General features: G+C 42.9%; 1 protein-coding gene across 2 annotated transcripts in view; it reads right to left on the bottom strand.

Moving 5' to 3' along the window:
* Positions 1 to 3,136: 3,136 nt before the first annotated feature.
* Positions 3,137 to 19,814, bottom strand: part of CASR (calcium sensing receptor) — a 31,470-nt gene continuing 14,792 nt past the window's right edge. Inside the window, exons 4-6 of one of the 2 annotated variants that reach the window (XM_032150033.2) lie at positions 12,351 to 12,581; positions 6,202 to 6,325; positions 3,137 to 4,745 (exon numbers count right to left, since the gene is read on the bottom strand). In XM_032150033.2, coding sequence (XP_032005924.1) covers positions 3,238 to 4,745; positions 6,202 to 6,325; positions 12,351 to 12,581 — 1,863 coding nt within the window. In that variant the 3' untranslated portion in view covers positions 3,137 to 3,237. Of the gene's footprint in view, positions 4,746 to 6,201; positions 6,356 to 12,350; positions 12,582 to 19,814 lie in introns of both variants that reach the window. The other variant, XM_032150032.2, reaches the window with a different exon arrangement.

Raw genomic sequence — 19,814 nt, forward strand, 5'->3', positions numbered from 1 at the left:
ACTATAAACCTCATGGCTTAAAACAACACAAATACATTATCTTACAGATCTGGAGGTCCAAAGTCCTACAAGGGTGTCACTGGGCTAAAATCAAGATGTTGGCAGGGCTGCATTCCTTTCTGGACGTTTTAGGGGAGAATCTGTTTTCTGGCATTTGCCAGCTTCTAGAAGCAGCCTGCCTTCCTCAGCTCATGCCCACTTCCCTACGCAAAGGCAGTACTGGCCAGTGGTGTTTTTCTCATACTATATTGCTCTCACACTGACTCTTCTGCTTCGTCCACATTTAAGGGCCCTTGGGATTCCAGTGGACCCAACCTGGATAATTTGGAACGCTCTTCCTATTTCAAGGTCAGCTGATTAGCAATCTTAATTCCACTGTACTTTAATTCGCCCTTGCCATGTAACAACATAGCCATAGGTTCTAGAGATTAGGATATGGGCATCTTTGGGTGACCATTATTCTGCCCACTACGAAGTCTATTCAGGTTTGGAGACATATACCCTGTTTCTTCTCTGGTACCCTGGAAGCTTTGTTAGCCTCCATAAGCTCTGTGTACTGTCACGGGGAGACAGCAGTCAAGTAGACGTGGAAGTGAGGCTGCCAGTGATTTCTGGGCCTCAGGGATGAGCATGGAGGTAGCTGCAAGAGCTAGCAGGCCCCACAGGGACCGACTGGTTAGGACAGTGAGGCACATGTGAAAACCACCACGAATCCCATGATGGGACCAGATGAGGATACAATGCCTTAGGGCACGCCAGCGAAGGCCAGATCAGATGGCTCTCAGCAATGTCACGAGGGAGCTGCTGATGACTGAGGAGGCCCACCCCAACCTTACAAAAACCCTCCTGGAAGGGAGAAGGAACAACGTCTGAATTGATCCCCAAACATCTAAATTGGCTCAGAAAACACTGAGGTTACTGCGAAAACCCTGATTCGACTAAGATGAAGTTTCTGTCACTAGGCTGGAGAGGAATTTGAGATAGAAATTAAGTTGTTGTAGACAAATCATGCAAGTTCATATTTCACGCCCCGATTTTGTGCTGAGGTGTGCCTGCTATGTATAAATTGGGACAGTGTTGCTGTATCTGCCTTTCTGACAATAGCATTGGGAGAGACTCCTTATTTGCAAGCGCTTGGTGAAATGAAAGCTCACCGTAAACCTGTGTTTTCCTCCTAAAGCTCCTTGGGTGACGTGGACATTTAAGTCAAACCCTGGAGGGAGAAGTATGTCACATTCTGTTGAGGCTGTTCCCTGACAGCTATTTTGAAACCATCACATTTTCAGCATTTTTTTTAAGACCAAGTAAAATGTTAAATATAAATCTCCACTCAGCTCGGTGCCTTGCTCAGAGGCATGACTGCAGGGGGGCACGGGCTGGGTGGGGGCCGGTGCCCTTCCTAGATGGGGAGCAGGCACCTCACTTGGGTCGTCCTGAGTCACCACCTTCTGCTTACGGTCGCGCTCCCACATGGTGCCCTCTAATGGTTTCTCATCATAATCTTAACAACTATCAAGTCAACCGATTTGCCCTACAAATCACTGAAAGGCACCCCTTTGGAAGAAAGTGGTCAGGGAAAGAAGTCACCAAGAGCTGTAAAATTTGAGGCTTCAGGAGATTTAATTGCAATGGTTTGGCCTCAGCTTAGAACCTCCTCCTAGACTGGTGATGGTCTTCCCTGGATGCTGGAGGTCCAGGCCCTGACACTGCGGAGACAGGGCATCGGGCCGCCTGAGGGGCTGACCAGCTTTCTGGCTTCCTCACCATGAGCCAGTGTTACTAGGGCTGACCCCATGTGTTGGGCCCCAGAGCTCTTGGGCTTATTACAGAGCAAGTGATTGTGATCAGTGGGCTAGGCAGTACAATCTGAATGGTTAATACGTATGTTTTGTTTTGTATTTGAAGTAAGGGAAAAAAAATTATTACAGTATCAGTAATAACATTAACTAACATTTATTGAATGCTTATTGTGTGCTAGGTACCAGGCCAAAGTACTTTATATACATTGTCTCATTTAATCCACATAAGAGCTCTGAGGGGAAAGAACGATTATCCTCATTTTAAAGATGAAGAAGCTGGGGCTTAGAGAGGTTAAGGTTCCCTGCCTACAGTCACTCAGCTTGCAAATGACCAAGCCGTGGCTTGAACCCCGGTCTGTCTCTCTGGCTCCAGAGCCTGGGTGACCGGCAGTATTAACACCACTGCTGGAGGGAACATAGCTCTGACATTTGAGGGTGGATCCTTCTTGGAACCATGCTTTCCTACCCTAGCAGCTATTAGCAGGCCAATAATTGGGAACTTCCTCTGCACAGGTACAGGGTGGATCTGGCTTCAGGAATTCTTTGGGGTAGAGATGGGAGGGACTTCTGGACCCTTGAGTCCCTGAAGGGGCTCACATAAGGCTTAGCTTATGGGAGTGAGGATAGTGGGGTGGGGAAATAGAGCTCAATAATACTGCCTTATATAAACCAGACTGACATTTTTCAGTTTATATTGTCCATGGACTATTACAACAGAAGCATTTTCCTAAGGATAAAGCTACATATAGGAATATTAATTACAGATACAGCTCATTGGTTTAGGTAGTCCCTTCCTAACAATTTGAGGTGATTCTTGTGATCCTGGAATCTAAACATGGCATCACTATTGTGTCCTGGACAGAACCAGACATATGGTATAGGAGGGGTGCAAACCTTCTGGATGTTACGCAATAGCAGCAGCAGGTAGGAGACAAAATATCATATGGTTTTCATAAATAGGAGGAGATACATTCTCCTTATGTTGTGAACATTTAAAGTTCAGTTGGTTGCCAAGGCATTGGGCGGGACTGGTGACATTCTGTCTTTCAGACTCTCAGCTCTGGTGGTGGCAAATTTGATGTCCCATCAATCTGCACACTCTGGAGGGTAGTTTAAAGCCACAGTTTCATCTCTGAGCTGATGGGTGGGACAGAACAGAAGAAGAGACATTAGATGTGGGTGAACAGCAAATCTGACCGTGGAGATCTCAATGCTTTGACGAATGCAACCACAGAAACACAAGGCTCTTCTTTTTTTTAATTTTAAAGGGAACATTGGTCAATTCACTGTCATTTAAAATGGTGTGACTAAATTCGGGGCATTTGATGTGTGTATTATCCCTTCTTCCTCAGAGGAAAGGAGTCTGGGGGGATTCCTCGTCCCTGGGACCCCAGGAAACCTCTCTGCATTCTCCCTAGACCAGCCTTCTCCTTCCATTTTATGAATTCAATACGTTTTCTGTAACAGTGCTGCCTCCACCACTGATGACAAAGCTCTGTGAACTGGACACTACAAGTGCTGGGGACAACTCTTCAGGGTCCTCCACCTCTGGCCGGTGGTCTCCACCCACAGGTCCTTGCAGACCTGTTTCCTGGACGGTCAGATCTGAGTCCGTTTCCCCGCACTGCAGTGGGAGTAATGGCTGGTGTCGGGTCAGCGTATCGCTGCTTTTCTGGGCCTCCAGGGAGTTCTGGTGCGTAGAATTCCTGTGGGCCATGGCGTTCTTCTGAGGCTCATCGAAGCTCAGTGAGAAGGTGACCGTGCCGCTGCCGAAGATGACCTTCTGTTTGCATCTGGGCTGCTGCTGCGATTGTTGCTGCTGTGGGAGGGTCAGGGGCAGCTGCTGCTGCTCTTGTTGGGTTAGGGCCAGCGGCTGCTGCTGCTTCTGCCTCTCGGGCTGTGGGAATGGGTCTTCGCTGTTGCTTTTGCTGCTGATGGAGGAGGAGGGGGGGGTGGATCCAGTGGAGCCTCCAAGGCTGCCGGATCGCTTGCGGGAGACGTTGCTGCGGCGCAGCGTGGCCCGGGCAGCCACCTTGAAAGCGTGAGCTGCGGTGCTGCAACGCACCTCCTCGATGGTGTTGCGGGATGGCTTGAAGAGAATGATGTAGATCTTGTTGAAGAAGATGCACGCCAGCAAGCCAAAGCTGGCTGCCAGGATGGCAATCACCTCCACGGCAGAGACAAACTTGCCATAGGTGCTGGCATAGGCTGGAATGAAGGAGATCCAGACAATGAAGAAGATGAGCATGCTGAAGGTGATGAACTTGGCTTCATTGAAGTTCTCCGGCAGCTTCCGGGATTTGAAGGCAAAGAAGAAGCAGATGGCAGCCAGCAGGCAGGTGTAGCCGATCAGGAAGCCCAGGGCCATGAGTGAGCCCTCGTGGCACGTGATGAAGATGATCTCATCCTCCAGCTCGTGGTTGCGGTAGCTTGAGGGGGGTGCAGTGTAGAGCCAGATCACACAGATGACAATCTGCATGAAGGTGCAGAGGAAAACCAGCAGGAACTGCAGGTTGAGCCCCCACCACTTGCGGTGGAAGCTGGTGGGGATCTTGGCCTCAAACACCAGGAGGACACGGTTGGTTTTCACCAGGATGCACGAGATGCAGAGTACGAAGCTGATGCCAAAGGCCGGCTGGCGCAGGCGGCACGTCCAGTCCTGGGGCTCCCCGATGAAGAACAGGGAGCTGGAGAAGCAGCAGAGCAGGGAGAAGAGGAGGAGGTAGGAGAGCTCTCGGTTGGTGGCCTTGACAATGGGTGTGTTGCGGAACTTGATAAACACACCCAGCACAAAGGCTGTCAGGAAAATGCCCAGCACGGCAAAGAGGGTGAGTGCGATCCCAAAGGGCTCCGTCCACGACAGAAACTCGATCTCCTTGGCAATGCAGGAGGTGTGGTTCTCATTGGACCAGAAGTCATCAGGGCACTTGTCACAGGCACTGGCATCTGTAAAATGTCCCGGTGAAGAGTGAGTTATTGTGTGGCACAGACTAAAACATGTGAGTGTACATGTGGTGGTGGGAATACACAGTTTTTTGGATGTGGTCACTACATATTTTCTTCATTTTGATGAAATCATTCTGATTTTTACATGATCAAAAATATGCTGAACCCCGACATGTTTAATAACATGGTTAATTTCATGTAACTCTGATGGTTCTATTGTTAGTTTGTTTTCCCTTTGCACATGACATGGGTGAGGCCCTTGCTTCATTTAACACTATCTGCTGATGGTTTATAGCAGGGAATGATCAACCTTGCTGGACAGGTGGCTGTTCTGCACACCAGAGGTCTAGCATGGTCCATCGACTCTTCACAGAATGATTCAAGCTTAGCCTGATTTATTTATTTAAGTATTATTGGGTAATATTTGAGGTTTACAACATAATGTTGTGGGATACATATGGGCAGTAAACTGGCTACTCTAGTGAAGCAAATGAACATATCTGACATCTCACATGGAGAGTGATTTATTTTGGATATATGGATGGGCTTTGTAGACATGCCAGAGCAGACTTCCTTTTAGATCAAGGCAGAGTATCCCATGCACATGACCTGTGCTTTCCTCACTCCACATACACAGCTTTTCGATGAGGGAGGCTGCAGACTCATTCAACTGACAACTGTTTGCTAAGTCTCTGCTAACTCCCAGGAAGTATGCAGTTTTGGGCAGTGAAAGGAGCATGGGTTTTGGAGTTAGAGATCTGGATGGAATCCTGGCCGTACTACTTACTAGTGATGTGACTTTGGTCAAGCTTCTTAACCTCTCACAGCCTCAGTTTCCTAATTTATAAAATGGGAGCAGCAATAACCCCATTACTGGGGTGAGGATAACATGAGATAATAATATCAACTATAGTTAATATTTATGGAGTACTTCTAATATGCCAAAGTTTTATTTAACAAATATTTATCTAGAACTTACCATGTGCATTACCAATATTAATCATCTAATTCTCAAAACTCTATAGGATGGGTTTAATTATTCCCACCTAAAAATAACCTGAGAAATAGGAAAAACACAAGTAAGACAGCAAATTCAGTGCCAGTCACCCAGCAGGCAATTCTATGATGGCCTATTAACTCTGGAGTCTGGAGCAGACAGAACTTTGTCCATTCAGGGCCACTAAACTCTAACAAAAAGGAAATATGTTGGCCAACAATATGCAGTAAGAGAAAGATGTGTAATAGATGTTGTTAGCTTTTACGGTATTAAAAGAACATCTAACATCTTTTTCTATTCCACCTCCATGCCCAACATTTTGTGATGCTCAGACATATCTTTGTTAAATGAGAAACTGTGCAAAGCACCATCTCAGCCCAGCCCTTCCTTGGGCTTCACTGACCCCAGGCCTCCGAAGTGGACCAAGCCCTGCACAGTGCACAAGAGGGGTTCTCTTACCTGTCTCATCGCTATACTCCCCATCAGGACACTCCACACACTCAAAGCAGCAGGTGGGCTCCCCCTCAATGATCCCTTTCCTGGTCCCTGCCAGGCAGTCTCGGCTGCAGTTGGAGAAGGGCACCTGGAGGACAGACAGCACAAAGGTGAGTGGCTGTAGTTGTAGGGTCAGGGGCCAGCCCTACTGTCTCTTCAAAACATGTAAGAGGGAGGAGTTTGGGCACAAGAATCAGTGTGAGAGACGCTGGGCCCATTCCAGGCAAAGGGAGGTCCAGAGGTCCTTGGTTCTGATATCTGTGAAAGGGACAGATGCCTATGGGCAAGTGTGTGTGTATACATGCACACACACACACACGTGCATGCACACATACACACATACACAACCATAGGATTCTATGATGATCTGGGAAAAGTGCCACTACTTTCTACTACTTGAAAACAGATGAGAAATACTAAAACACTAGACAACAGACTTAAAGGACATAAGAAAGAAAATGCATCATGACCATGGTGGGTTTATGCTCAGGAGTGCAAAAAAGTCTAATATTAGATAAATCTGTAAGTATTATTCACTGCATTAACAAATTAATGGAGAAAAAATAATATGATCACCAACAGACAAATAAAAAGCATTTGATGAAATCCAGCACAAACTATTCATAAAAGCTTAGTAAAAAAGGAGTGGGAAGAAATATCTTTAACTTGAAAAAGGGTAACAAAAAAACTCTTAGAGTAAACATCATTCATATAGAGAAAACATTAAAAGTATTTCCATTTAAAAAAAGGATGTCCACTATCACCACTACTTTTTAACTTTGCACTGGAGGTCCTAGCTAGTGGAATCAGACAAGAAAAATAAATGCATACATTTTGAAAAGGACCAAATAAAACTGTAATTATTTGCAGATGATATGGTTGCCATAAAGAAAACCCAAAAGAACAACCGAATTATTAGAAACAACTGAAAAGTAGGCCCAGGCTAAAATGCCATAGACTACTAGTGTTCTTAACAGAATTTCATTAGTTTTTGTTAAAAACAAAATGAAACAAAACAAAACCCTTCACCTTTTGTTGTGTGCTTTTGGTTAACTTCCAGTTTCTTCAGTGGTTTTTGTCCAGTTTTGTCCAATTTTATCATTGCTTCACCATTTCAAGAAGTCCTGCTTCTATCTCCTTCTTTAACTACACCAGCTAATTGAGTATTTATTCTAGAAATTTATTAGTCACTTACTATCTAACAATCTATATGTTTCAAAGACAATAAATGTATCATAAGAATGAAGTCTGTTTTGCAGCAGCATATGTATCTTAAAGGTAGAGAACACTTCTCACTCATCTTTGTAACCCCAGGTACAAAGCCTGGAGTAATGCTTAATACATAGTAGGGCTCTTACTATGTCCATATTGTCTATTTAATGTGTCTCCCCTCTACCTACTACTTTGTAAGATGTCTTACAAACACAGAAAGCAGTAAAATAACTGTCGTCGTTTCTAGCAGAAATGACTGGCTTGACAAAGGAGTTTAAAAAAAACTTGAAGAGAAGATGATTGACATTATCTTCTAATGAACGAGGAATGGAAAGGCAGTAATGGACCTGATGATTACCAAGACTCTCATGACCCAGGGAAGGGAAGGGGAGGGGAGGGAAAAGGACAACTCACATCATCATCTTCAACTATGGTGACAAGGTATCCTCAGAGATGTGCTCTCAGTCCTTGAGTTGCCAACCCATTTGATCACTGAATGAAAGCTAAAGGCCCTGTTTTCCAAACCCACACTAGGAATGCTTCTAAATTTTCCCCATTAAAGAATGATGGTTGCTTCCTCTCTTCCTATCTGAACACCCTTTATTTCTTTCTCTTGCCTGATTGCCCTGGCCAGAACTTCCAATATTATATTGAATAAGAGTGGTGAGAGACGGCAACCTTGTGCCAGTTTTCAAGGGGAATGCTTCCAGCTTTTGCTTATTCAGTATGATATTGGCTGTGGGTTTGTCATAAATGGCTTTTATTATTTCGAGGTATGTTCCTTCAATACCTAGTTTATTTAGAGTTTTTAACATGAAGGGATGTTGAATTTTATCGAAGGCCTTTTCTGTGTCTATTGAGATAGTTATGTGGTTTTTGTTTTTAGTTCTGTTTATGTGATGAATTACATTTTGCAGGAACAGAAAACCAAACACCCCATGTTCCCACTTATAAGTGGGAGCTGAACAATGGGAACACATGGACACAGGGTGGAGAACAACACTAGGGCCTGTTGGGAAAGGGTAGGGGGGTGGACAGCATTAGGGAAAAGAGCTAGTGCATGCTGGGCTTAATACCCAGGTGATGGGTTGACAGGTGCAGCAAACCACCATGGCACACATTTACCTGTGTAATAAACCTGCACATCCTGCACATGTACCCCAGAACTGAAAAGAAATACAATGAAAAAAGAATGATGGTTGCTTTATCCTTTATCAAGGTAAAGTGAGGTTCCCTTCTATTCCTAGATTAATGAAATTTTTGTTTTTAACCTGAGAGGGTGTTGAATGTTAATAGATACTTTTTCGGTGTCTACTGACATTGCAGAACTTTTATCTTTTATTCTGCTAATGTAATAAACTACATTTATGGACTTTGTAAAGTTTGGCTATCATTACATTCCTGTACATTCACCGCTAACTCTACTAGCAGATGATGTTTATTTTATACATTGCTGGTCTGTTTGGTGATATTTTACTTAGGATTTGAGCATCTACGTATATAAACAATATTGTCCTATAATTGTCTTTGCTTGTATTGTTCTATCTGTTTTTGGTATCAAGATTATATTATCATCACAAAATAAATTTAGTAGCTTTCCTTCTTGGTTTCTGCTAGGCTGTGAGTGCCAAAAATCTCAAAATAATAACTCCAACAAGACTGAACTGTATTTCTCTCTCGTATGAATGTCTAGGGATGTGGTCTAGAGTGATATAGCACTCCATAACGTTGGACACCTAGACTCTTTCTACCTGGTGGTTCTGACATGTTTGTCTTTGCCTCATAGTCCTTGATAGTGGCATTTGGTTTCCAGGAGGCAAGATAGAGGAAGGGATGAAGAAGAGAGCAAAGGATACTTGCAAGCACTTTCTTAAAGAAGGTTCCCAGAAGCCATCCCACAACACTGCCACTTACATCCCATTCTCCAGGATTTAGTCATGGGGTCACACTTAGTAGAAATGAAGGCTGAAACATGTCATCTTGAATCTGGGTAGTCATGTGTCTAGCTAAAATAGAGTTCTATTTTTAAAGAAAAAGAGGAGTATAAATAATGAGGGCCTACAGCAATGTCTGCCATGCCTCTTTTTCTCTTCTTCTTAATGGTTAAGGAACAGGCTGAAGGTCACACAATGGCTTGACTGGAGAGCTGAGATTCACGCTCAGGTCAGTCTTCAAAGTCTGCACTTTTCACTACACCAAACTCTGCTTTATACCAGTCAAGGCTTAGAAGAATGTCTCCATCTGGGTCCGCTTACTGCATCCTTCAGCAACCATGAGCTAAAGAGAAATCCTATCGCCACAGGAGTGGGCTGAGGTAGCCACCTGAGAGATCCATTTTTCCAAAAAGCAGTCAAGTATCTCCAAGCCTCCTCAACAGTCTTATTAAAGATGCCTGTCCAATTCTGGCCAAGGAAGCTCATCTGAATTCCAAGACCCTAATTAAGGTGTCTCTTTTATTTCTTATTTGTTGCAGCAAAACAAGGAAAGAATTATTGGCAGCATACTGTAGGGAATGGAGCACTGAGGTCTAAGTTAGGGCCCTTGGGGTCTAGTCTCAGCTTTTATACTGACCATCTGTTTGGCCTGAGAAGTCACCTTTGCATCCTAAGACCTCAGTGTCATCAACTTCAAATTGGAAGCTTGGATACAAGGATCTTTAAAGATCTATCTAGCTCTAAATTTAGTGCTACATTTGTAAGAAAATTGAGAACATCAGTTAAGTATAATGCCATATTAATAATACTTTGCATTTATATATTAGTAGTATGATTCAGTTTATTACATGCTTTTCATCCTTGATCTCATTTGATCTCAATAACAACTTTGTGAAATATGCAGGGAAGTTACTAATATATAATTTATAGTTAAATGTACATGGTATTTTTGTGGTCATTTCCACAAAAAGTACAGAAAATAATAGAGTAGATCCTAAGATTTGTTGACTGTCCATTGTGTGCTAGGTTTGAGGCAATGTTTCTATGAAAAAAATTAGATTTAACTTATAACTGTGTCAACGATTCCAAGAACATAAGTGACTGAATTTATGAGAATTCCCTGTGTTATTCATCTATCAATTTTTAAGCCCATGATGTACATAGCCTGGGAGAGGACATTAGGGCTATGGAGAACTGTACAGGAGATAGTTTCCTGCGGCAGTGGAGAGTCATGTGCCATTAGAGAATTCAATTCTATGCATTAATGGGGGTGAAAGATAAACTGGATGATCCAACAGGGGTAAACAGGTGGCAGTATAGCTGATCAATTTAGACTCCAGTCAGTGAAAATGCGTGATAAATTAGACAAAGGTATAACTAGTGGACAGAGGAATATAACATCTGGAACCCCCAAATCTCCATCTGGAAAAGTCATGACATATTTATAATTGAGAACCCACCCTCTGAGGTGTAAGCTATTAAAAACGGCACACTGTGGATGAGATTCACTGTCTATAGGAGACCTTCCCAGTGGTAATCCATCTACATACTGGGTAACAGTGAAATTGTAGCATCTCATCAGGAACCTGTCAACCTAAGAAGCATTTGATAAGAAGATGAAGTGAGTCTTTGGTTATGTTATAAAAAGTGGTCCAAGATGGCTGGGCGCAGTGGCTCACGTCTGTCATCCGAGCACTTTGGGAGGCTGAGGAGGGTGGATCACCTGAGGTCCGGAGTTCGTGACCAGCCTGGCCAACATGGTGAAACCCCGTCTCTACTAAAAATACAACAATTAGCTGGGTGTGTTGGTGCGCCTGTAATCCCAGCTAGGGAGGGTGAGGTGGGAGAATTGCTTGAACCTGGGAGGCAGAGGCTGCAGTGAGCCGAGATCGTGCCAGTGCACTCCAGCCTAGGCAACAGAGCCAGACCCCATCTCAAAAAAAAAAAAAAAAAAAAAAAAAAAAAAAAAAGCAGTCCGAGATGCTCAAAGGTGATAATAAAAAGGCAAATGCAAATAGAAATGTGGTGGGTCTTATCCAGGCTTCCTGGGAGAGTTAAAAGGATGCCCTGTCTAGGATCTGTGTTCTTACAGAGGACCTGGGTTCTCAGCAGCCTGCTATATTCTAGGACACAAACATCATAGAATGGTCATCATTCCAGTGTATCACGTTTCTCTTCCTTAAGTGCAAATTGACTGAGGGGTGGGCTTCTGGTTATTAACAGGCTTCCAGATGCAGTGATACTCAGGAACACAAGCATCCTCCTCTTTGTTACAGGTCTCCTGGAGGAGGAGAATAAATTGTCCTTATTTACAGTTCAGCAGCCCCGGGCTGTCACACTACCTCTGTGTGAACTGTCCAGGCTGTGAGGGTGGTGACAACACCAAATGACTCAGGTGAAAACATCCAGCTCCATTTTGGACTCCAGTGTCTTTCAATGGCTGTTACTGGCCATGGAGGTGGGGGCAATTCTTTGTCATGTAAGTTGTCCCACACACGCTGGACACTTAGTATCCCTGGATCCCAAGTGCTGAAGGCCATTAATACTTCCTGGTCATTGTGACAACCCAAAAGCAGTCCCCTCCACTCTAAAACTTGTCTCCTCTGCCCTTGGCCCAGCTGAGAGCCACTGACTTGACCGATGTTTACATTTGCTTAAATATTTTGCTCTGGTTAGGGAAAGTTTTAGCCAAGGAAACTTTGTGACTAGCTAGGGAGTTATATTTGTGAAAAATGAAACTGTTTCAATACAGTAGGAAGGCATGGGGCTCAGGTTCTGGAGATTCTTCTCTTTACACTAAACACTATGGAATTCACAGGGAACCCCAAGATTGCAGAGGCCAGAGAGTTCAGGGAAGTGGACTCTTTATTTTGGAAGTCCAGTGGGGAAACCAAAGGCCCTCCCAAAGCCCAGCACAGTTTCCTGCCCCTGGTGGAGACATCTGGTTTTCTGATGGACAGCACCTACCTCCCTGGAGAACCCACTCCACAGGATTTTCTCCTCGTTGATGAAGAGTCTTTCTCCCTTCTTGGCATAGACGTTGTAATATCCGACTTCCTTAAACACGATGGAGCCATCCTCCGGGGAGAGGTGCCAGTTGATGATGGAATAGTTCCCCACCAGGTCACCACACTCATCAAAGGTCACCTGCTCCCCCATATTGTTTGTAAAGTTTAGATGCCGTAGGTGCTTCAGGACCTAAAGAGGAGCAGAGAATGAGTACAAGCCACAGGGCTGCCACATAGAACCAATTAGGTAGGCTGTGCCCTGCACAACAACGGTAAACTATCTTGTTCCAACAAAGTGAGAGGAACGTGACTTGAGGAAGAGACAGCTTTTTCTAATTCACACCAAAGTACTTGCCTGTGTTAGCAGCAGCCCTGTTAAGCCATGGGCTTTAATTATTATTCAAATTATAATTAGGGTAGGAAACACTTTCTCGAAGATGGGGAAAGGAAAGGGAGACATCTCACCTGGAAACTGGCCAGGTGAAAGGTTCTGCAGGTGTGCCATCACCTGGTGGTGCCCCAGGAGGGGCAGGATTTATAAGCCAGAGCCCATCCCTGGCATCTTCTGAGCTGGGCATTGGGGAAGGACAGGAGAAATGGCTGAATGCTCTTATTCTCCGCACTTTCTTTCCCTATGGTCCTGCTGCTGTGGAAGTGCTTTGCTGCCAAGATTCACAGAGTGGGGTGGAAGGAAGAAAGAGATGAGGCTGCGGGTAAAGCCCTGGCCATTATTGTTGTCAGAGTCATAGCAAATCCTTGAATTTTTATAAGGTTTTATATGTCACAAAGCCTTTGCACAAAAAGTCATCATAATAATTACTAACATATATCACATGTTGTCATGTAAACATTTTAGATATCAGTCATTTTACTACCATTGAGGCACGACCCTAAGTACTTTATATCCATTATCTAATCAAATCCTCACAATAAATAGTATTAAGCTGATTTTATTGCTAGGGAAACTGAGGCACTGAAAACTTTAAGTATCTCATCCAGGGTCACAATCCTGCGCTCTTAATTGCTATACTCTACTGCAGCATCGCTGGGCTCCTGGCTCTGCTTCCTCACATGCTCCTGACATCAGTCAAGAGGAGGCAGTGGGCACTCAGCCACTTATCTTTCATGTGAGGCCAGCCTTGTGTCACTGTGACACCACGTGAGAGTAAGGCAGGGTCCAGCCTGTGAGTGTAGGGTACACCTTCCACTGCACCTCCTGAATCTCCAGTAGTCTCCCATTCCGAGCTAATTTTTTTTTGGCTTTGTAGAGACAAGGTCTCACTATGTTGCCTATGCTGGTCTCGAACTCCTGGGCTGAAGCCACCATCCTGCCTCAGCCTCCCAAAGTGCTGGAGTTACAGGCATGAGCCACTGCGCCCAGCCATTTATCATTGTTTTTAAGGTACTTAAAATCCAACGTCTAATCTCACACTGGGACAACATTTGGGCTGAGTCCATCTAATGAATGGCCTTAATAGGCCTTTCTGAGGCCAAATTATTCTGATATGTGTGACAGACACGTGGACTGAGCCAGTACCTCTCCTGTCCCACTCCACTCCAGAGATGGCACTGCTTCTTAACAATTGATATCTGTATTAACTTTATTTTTAGACAAACATTTATTTATAGTAAGGAATATTAAATACAGGAAAGGAGTCACTTGGATTTATCCATAAGTAGCTCCAAGATATGCTTCGGGGCAGAGTCCATGATAGATTATGTGTGCTCACAGGCATACCACCCTGGGCGCCTCCCCTAACCTGCAGTCTGTGAACGCTGCTCCACTGGCAGGCCCTGGCTGCCCCGACTTTCGACTCAGGTCTATGAAGGAGAGGGACCCCTCACTCTCTGCTACCTGGTTCTGCAACCAGAGCTGCTGAGCCATCCTCAAAAAAGATGGAGAATGGCTCCTACTAAGGATTTGTGTCCCTCATCTTCTCCTGAGCCTTCCCACCTTCTCTGATGGTTGACAACCTTATGTTTGCCTTCATTTTTACCGAAGCCTTAAGGCAGTCAGTGGAGAGGAGGTGTTCTAGATGTGTGCCTTTCTTTTACCTCCACCTCCACTTCCTATGCCTCCTCGCTGTTGGGGTGACCTGACTTCTTCCTACCCAGAGTGGTGTACATCCTTTTGTCTCTACCCCAACACAACCCTTTCCTGACACATCCTTCTTGCCCTCAAAGGAATATGCAGTTCTTCTGCTCTTTAATACTGCCCTGACTCCCGCATTGCTCGAAACCTTGCTTTTAGCAGTTTGGGGGCCTTTCTGACACGGCCAGCTCATCCTTCTCCATGCCGTAATCATGCCCCTCCCACTTCCTGCTGGGGACCTACCATGACTCAGATGAAACGTGCTTCAAACCTCTCCAGGTAGCTTCCAAAACCCTCCATACTTTGATCCCATGTACCCACCACGACTTGTCAGTGTAAATGTTTCATCCTAATCATAGAGTTTCCACTATCCTGTCCACATGCCATGCCAGGTCTGTGTGTGTGGAAAAGGAGATGAGAAAAGTGAAGAGGTAGGAAACTACCTCTTATTTGTACTTCCTATGTGCCAGTCACTGTTCTAATACTTAATGCACACTATATCATTTAATCCTCACAACAACTCTACGGATTAGAACTATTAGTATCTTCATTTTCTAGATGATGAGTTCCTTGGTTCTTAACATGCCAGGCAACAAGCTGCTTCTCTCCTTTGTCCACTAGTTCTCTGCAGTGGAACTCTCCCAGCATCAGGGTAGAAGTGGGGAGGGGAACTGAACAAGATCCTTTCATAATTAGCTGGTCATCTTTCACACTGGCCAGAGTGGACAGACAAGTGACTTAAAGCTCATCCCTGGGTACAAGTCTTCTGCATTAGTGTCGACATGGGCTGGAGATTTCCACTATAATCCTAACTTCAAAGGAGAAACAATCAAAAATCATTATCTTAAAGTTTCTAAGTATTCATTAAAAAACTCATGATAAATACAAGACTGGAATTTTATAATATTGGAATCAATCAACCAGGAAATATTTACAGAATATCCACTGTGTGTTCTGAACTGGGCTGCAGAACTACAAGATATGGTCATCCCATCCTCATGGAGTTTTCATATGGATTAGGGGATAAAATACATGACATAAATACTCAGTGAAGCAGTAAACAGTGCAAGATAAAATATAGTTGACTGCTAACTGATGGAGTATCATCTCTAAGTACAGAGAAACTTAGAGGAGATACAAATTAAAAAGGGCTGAAATGATCAATGCACGTTTCAGGCATATTTTGGCTGGCAAAGGACAGAGGGAGGGAAGGTGTTCAAAACAGTGGAACAGCATGGGCAAAGATATCACATTAGGAATCAACATGATATGTTATGGGGCCAGTAAAGAGATCAATTTCTCAAGAATCATGTATGTACTAGAGAACAAGGGGAAACACAGAAGATAAGTAAAGAGGAGCCAAGGCAAAAAAGAGGCTAGATTTCACATTAAAAAGGTATTGGTGGCTGGGTGCGGTGGCTCACGCTTGTAATCCCAGCACTTTGGGAGGCCGAGGCGGGAGGATCACAAGGTCAGGAGATCAAGACCACAGTGAAACCCCGTCTCTACTAAAAATACAAAAAGTTAGCCGGGCGTGGTGGCAGGCGCCTGTAGTCCCAGCTACTCGGAGAGGCTGAGGCAGGAGAATGGCGTGAACCCGGGAGGCAGAGCTTGCAGTGAGCCGAGATTGCGCCACTGCACTACAGCCTGGGCGACAGAGCGAGACTCCATCTCAAAAAAAAAAAAAAAAAAAAAAAAAAAGGTATTGGATTAGATAAGAAACAGGGCTGATTGAAATGTAGAGAACTTGAGGTCCTCCATAGACTGCTGGTGGGGATGTAAACTGGTGCAGCCACATTGGAAAAAACGTCTGGCAGTTCCTTAAAAAGTTAAACACAGAGTTATCATTTGACCCAACAATTCTACTCGTGTGTGTGTGTGCGCGTGTACATACCTAGGAGAAATGAAAATATATGTCCACACAAACATTTGTACATAAATGTTCATAGCAAGATTACTCATAACAACCAAAGGTGGGAACAACTCAAATGTTCATCAACTGGGTAAACAGATAAATAAAATGTGGTGTATCCACACAATGGGATACTATTTGGCTGTAAAAAGGAATGAAGTATTGATACATGTTACAATATGGAAGAAGAAGCCAGTCACAAAAGGTCATATGTTTTATGATTTTATTTATATGAAATATCCAGGAAAGTCCAAATGTATAGAAGCAGAAAGTAGATCAGTGTTTGTCTAAGACTGGGGCTTTGGGGGCCTAGGGAGTGACAGAGGATATGAGGTTGCTTTTTGATGTGGTGAAAATGTTCTAAAATTGATTGTGGTTATGGTTGCATAACTGTGAATATATTAAAAGCCACTTAATTGTATATTTTAAATGATTGAATTGTATGGCATGTGAATTACATCTTATAAAGCTGTTGCTAAAAAGAAGGCATGGAAAAGGACTTTAAAAATCCAAATATGAATTAATTAGTGAAACTGACATTTGCAGTTGGCAGGAACCTTGATAACAAGGTAGCCTCTAGGATACTTGGTGTAGCGAGTTGAGTAATGAGACATGGCAAGTCCAACTTTGGATGTGGCAGAGAGATAAAGGGTAGGCAGGAGGGAAGAGATGGCAATGTAAACATCTTATCTGGAGAAGGAAGCACCCTGAAATCTTTGTGGCTAGGAATTTTGTACCCACAATTCATTAGACCAAACTTCTCTAAAGTAGGAACTGTCTTATTTCCTTCTGTATCTCCAGTGGTTTGTAGAGGGCCTAGATTTTAGTGGATACTCAAACTATGTCTTTTGAGTGCATAATTAATAGAATAGATATTAAACCTGTAGGTGTCTAGCACGACTATGTGGACAAGTGGTGCCCATGATGAGGTTTTTATCAGTCTGAAGATAAATGAGAAAAATAAGGTCAATAAGGCATTTGTATTAGCTGAAAGAAGTAGGCAGAAAATCAATAAAAATATAAAAGACTTAAAAGACTTGGACAGTACTATCAGCCAGCTTGATCTAATTGATATTTACAGAACAGTCATCCCAACAACAGAATATACATTATTTTCAAGAACACAAAATATTTATAAAGATAAACCATATTCTGGATTATAAAGCAAGTTTCAATAAATTTAGAAATATTAAAATCAAATAAAATATGTTGACTCCAATGAAATTAAATTAAAAACAAATAACAGAAAAATGTTTGGAAAAATCACCAGAAACTTGGAAACCAAATAACACACTTCTAAACCTGAGGGCCAAAGAAGAAATCAAAAGGAAAGTTGGAAGGTATTTTAAACTGAATTAAAATGAAAACACAGCATATCAAAATTTGAGGGATGCAGCTAATACAATATTTACAGTGAAATTTATAACACTAAATGTCTATATTATAAGAAAAGAAAGGTTTTTAAATCAATGACTTCAGTTTCCAAATAAGTAACTACAAAAAGAAGAGCAAATTAAACTCAAATAAATCAGAAGAAAGGAGATGACAAAGATCAGAATAGAAATAAATGAAATAGACAACAAAAATACAGAGAAAAATCACTAAAGCCAAAAGCTGATTCTTTGAGAAGATTAATAAAGTTGATGGATCTCTAGCCAGACTAATCAGAAAAAAGGGAGAAGATGCATATTTACAATATGACAAATTTGACAAGTGACATTACTACAGATGCTGCAGACATTATAATTATGGTCTGAAAACATTGTAAACAATATTATAAATAAAGTTATGCCAGTAAATTTGACAAATTAGACAATGTGGACAAAGTCTTTAAAAGACAAACTGTCAAAGCTGACTCATATATACCTAAATAGCATTCTATCCATCAAATAAATTGAATTTTCAGTTCAAAATTTTCCCACAGGCCATGCACAGTGAGTGGCTCATGCCTGTAATCCCAGCACTTTGGGAAGCCGAGGTGGGTGGATCACTTGAGGCCAGGAGTTAGAGACCAGCCTGGTCAACATGGTGAAACCCCATCTCTACTAAACATACAAAAATTAGCTGGTGGTGGTGGTGCATGCCTGTAATCCCAGCTACTCGGGAGGCTGAGGCAGAAGAATCTCTTGAACCTGGGAGGTGGAGGTTGCAGTGAGCCAAGATCATGCCACTTTACTCCATCCTGGGCGACAGAGCGAGACTCCATCACAAAACAAAACAAAACAAAACAAAACAAAACAAAACAAAACAAAACAATCCCACAAAGAAAACCAACTAAAGGTGGCTTCACTGATGGGTTCTGCCAAAGATTTAAGGAAGAATTAATACCAATTCTACAAAAGTCTCATAGAACATCAAAAAAGAAGTCAATACTGCCAAACTCATTCTGAGGTCATCATTACTCAGACACCAAAACCAGACAAAGATATTACAAGAAAATAAAACTATAGAACAATAGTCCTCATGAACATAGAAGCAAAATTTCTCAACTAAATTTTAGTAAATCAAACACACAAATACATGTACAAAAAGGAATATACATTATGACCAAGTAGGATTAATCCCAGGAACGAAAGGTTGGTTTGACGGTCAACTACAATAACATACTACAAAAGAAAAACCACATGATTTTCTGAATAGATACAGAAAAAGCACTGATAGCATCCAACCTCCATTCCTGATAAAAGCTCTTGGCAATATAGGAATAGAAGGGAAATTTCTCAGCTCTATAAAGGGCATCTATGAATGTTAACATCATACTTAGTGGTAAAAGACTGAATGCTTTCTCCCTGAGATCAGATGCAGACAGTAATGTCTGTCCTCACTATATCTATACAAGATTATAGTGGGAGTTCTTTTTTTTTTTTTTTTTTTTTTTTGAGGCAGAGTCTCGCTGTCGCCCAGGCTGGAGTGCAGTGGCGTGATCTCGGCTCACTGCAGGCTACGCCCCCCGGGGTTCACGCCATTCTCCTGCCTCAGCCTCCCGAGTAGCTGGGACTACAGGCGCCCGGCTAATTTTTTGTATTTTTAGTAGAGACGGGGTTTCACTGTGTTAGCCAGGATGGTCTCGGTCTCCTGACCTCGTGATCCGCCCGCCTCGGCCTCCCAAAGTGCTGGTATTACAGGCGTGAGCCACGGTGCCCGGCCTATACTGGGAGTTCTAACCAGTTCAATTGGGCTGAATCAGGCTGAGTAAGACTGAGAATATGATCTAAATTCTAAACTCAAACAAACAAAAACAAGCAAACAAATAAAAAGGCCAAAATAATTTTTTTAAAGTTGCTTCTTTTCTTCTTTTAGGCATATTTATTAGTACAAATTAGGCTAATAAATTGTTCCTGATAAAGATTCTTAGGAGGCCTACATCAGTTAAAAATACAAGAATAATTTAAAATTTAATGGTTTCTGGATCTTTATGC

The sequence above is a fragment of the Hylobates moloch genome, unplaced genomic scaffold (genome assembly GCF_009828535.3).
Source record: "Hylobates moloch isolate HMO894 unplaced genomic scaffold, HMol_V3 SCAFFOLD_4, whole genome shotgun sequence".
NCBI classification, from domain to species: Eukaryota; Metazoa; Chordata; class Mammalia; order Primates; family Hylobatidae; genus Hylobates; species Hylobates moloch.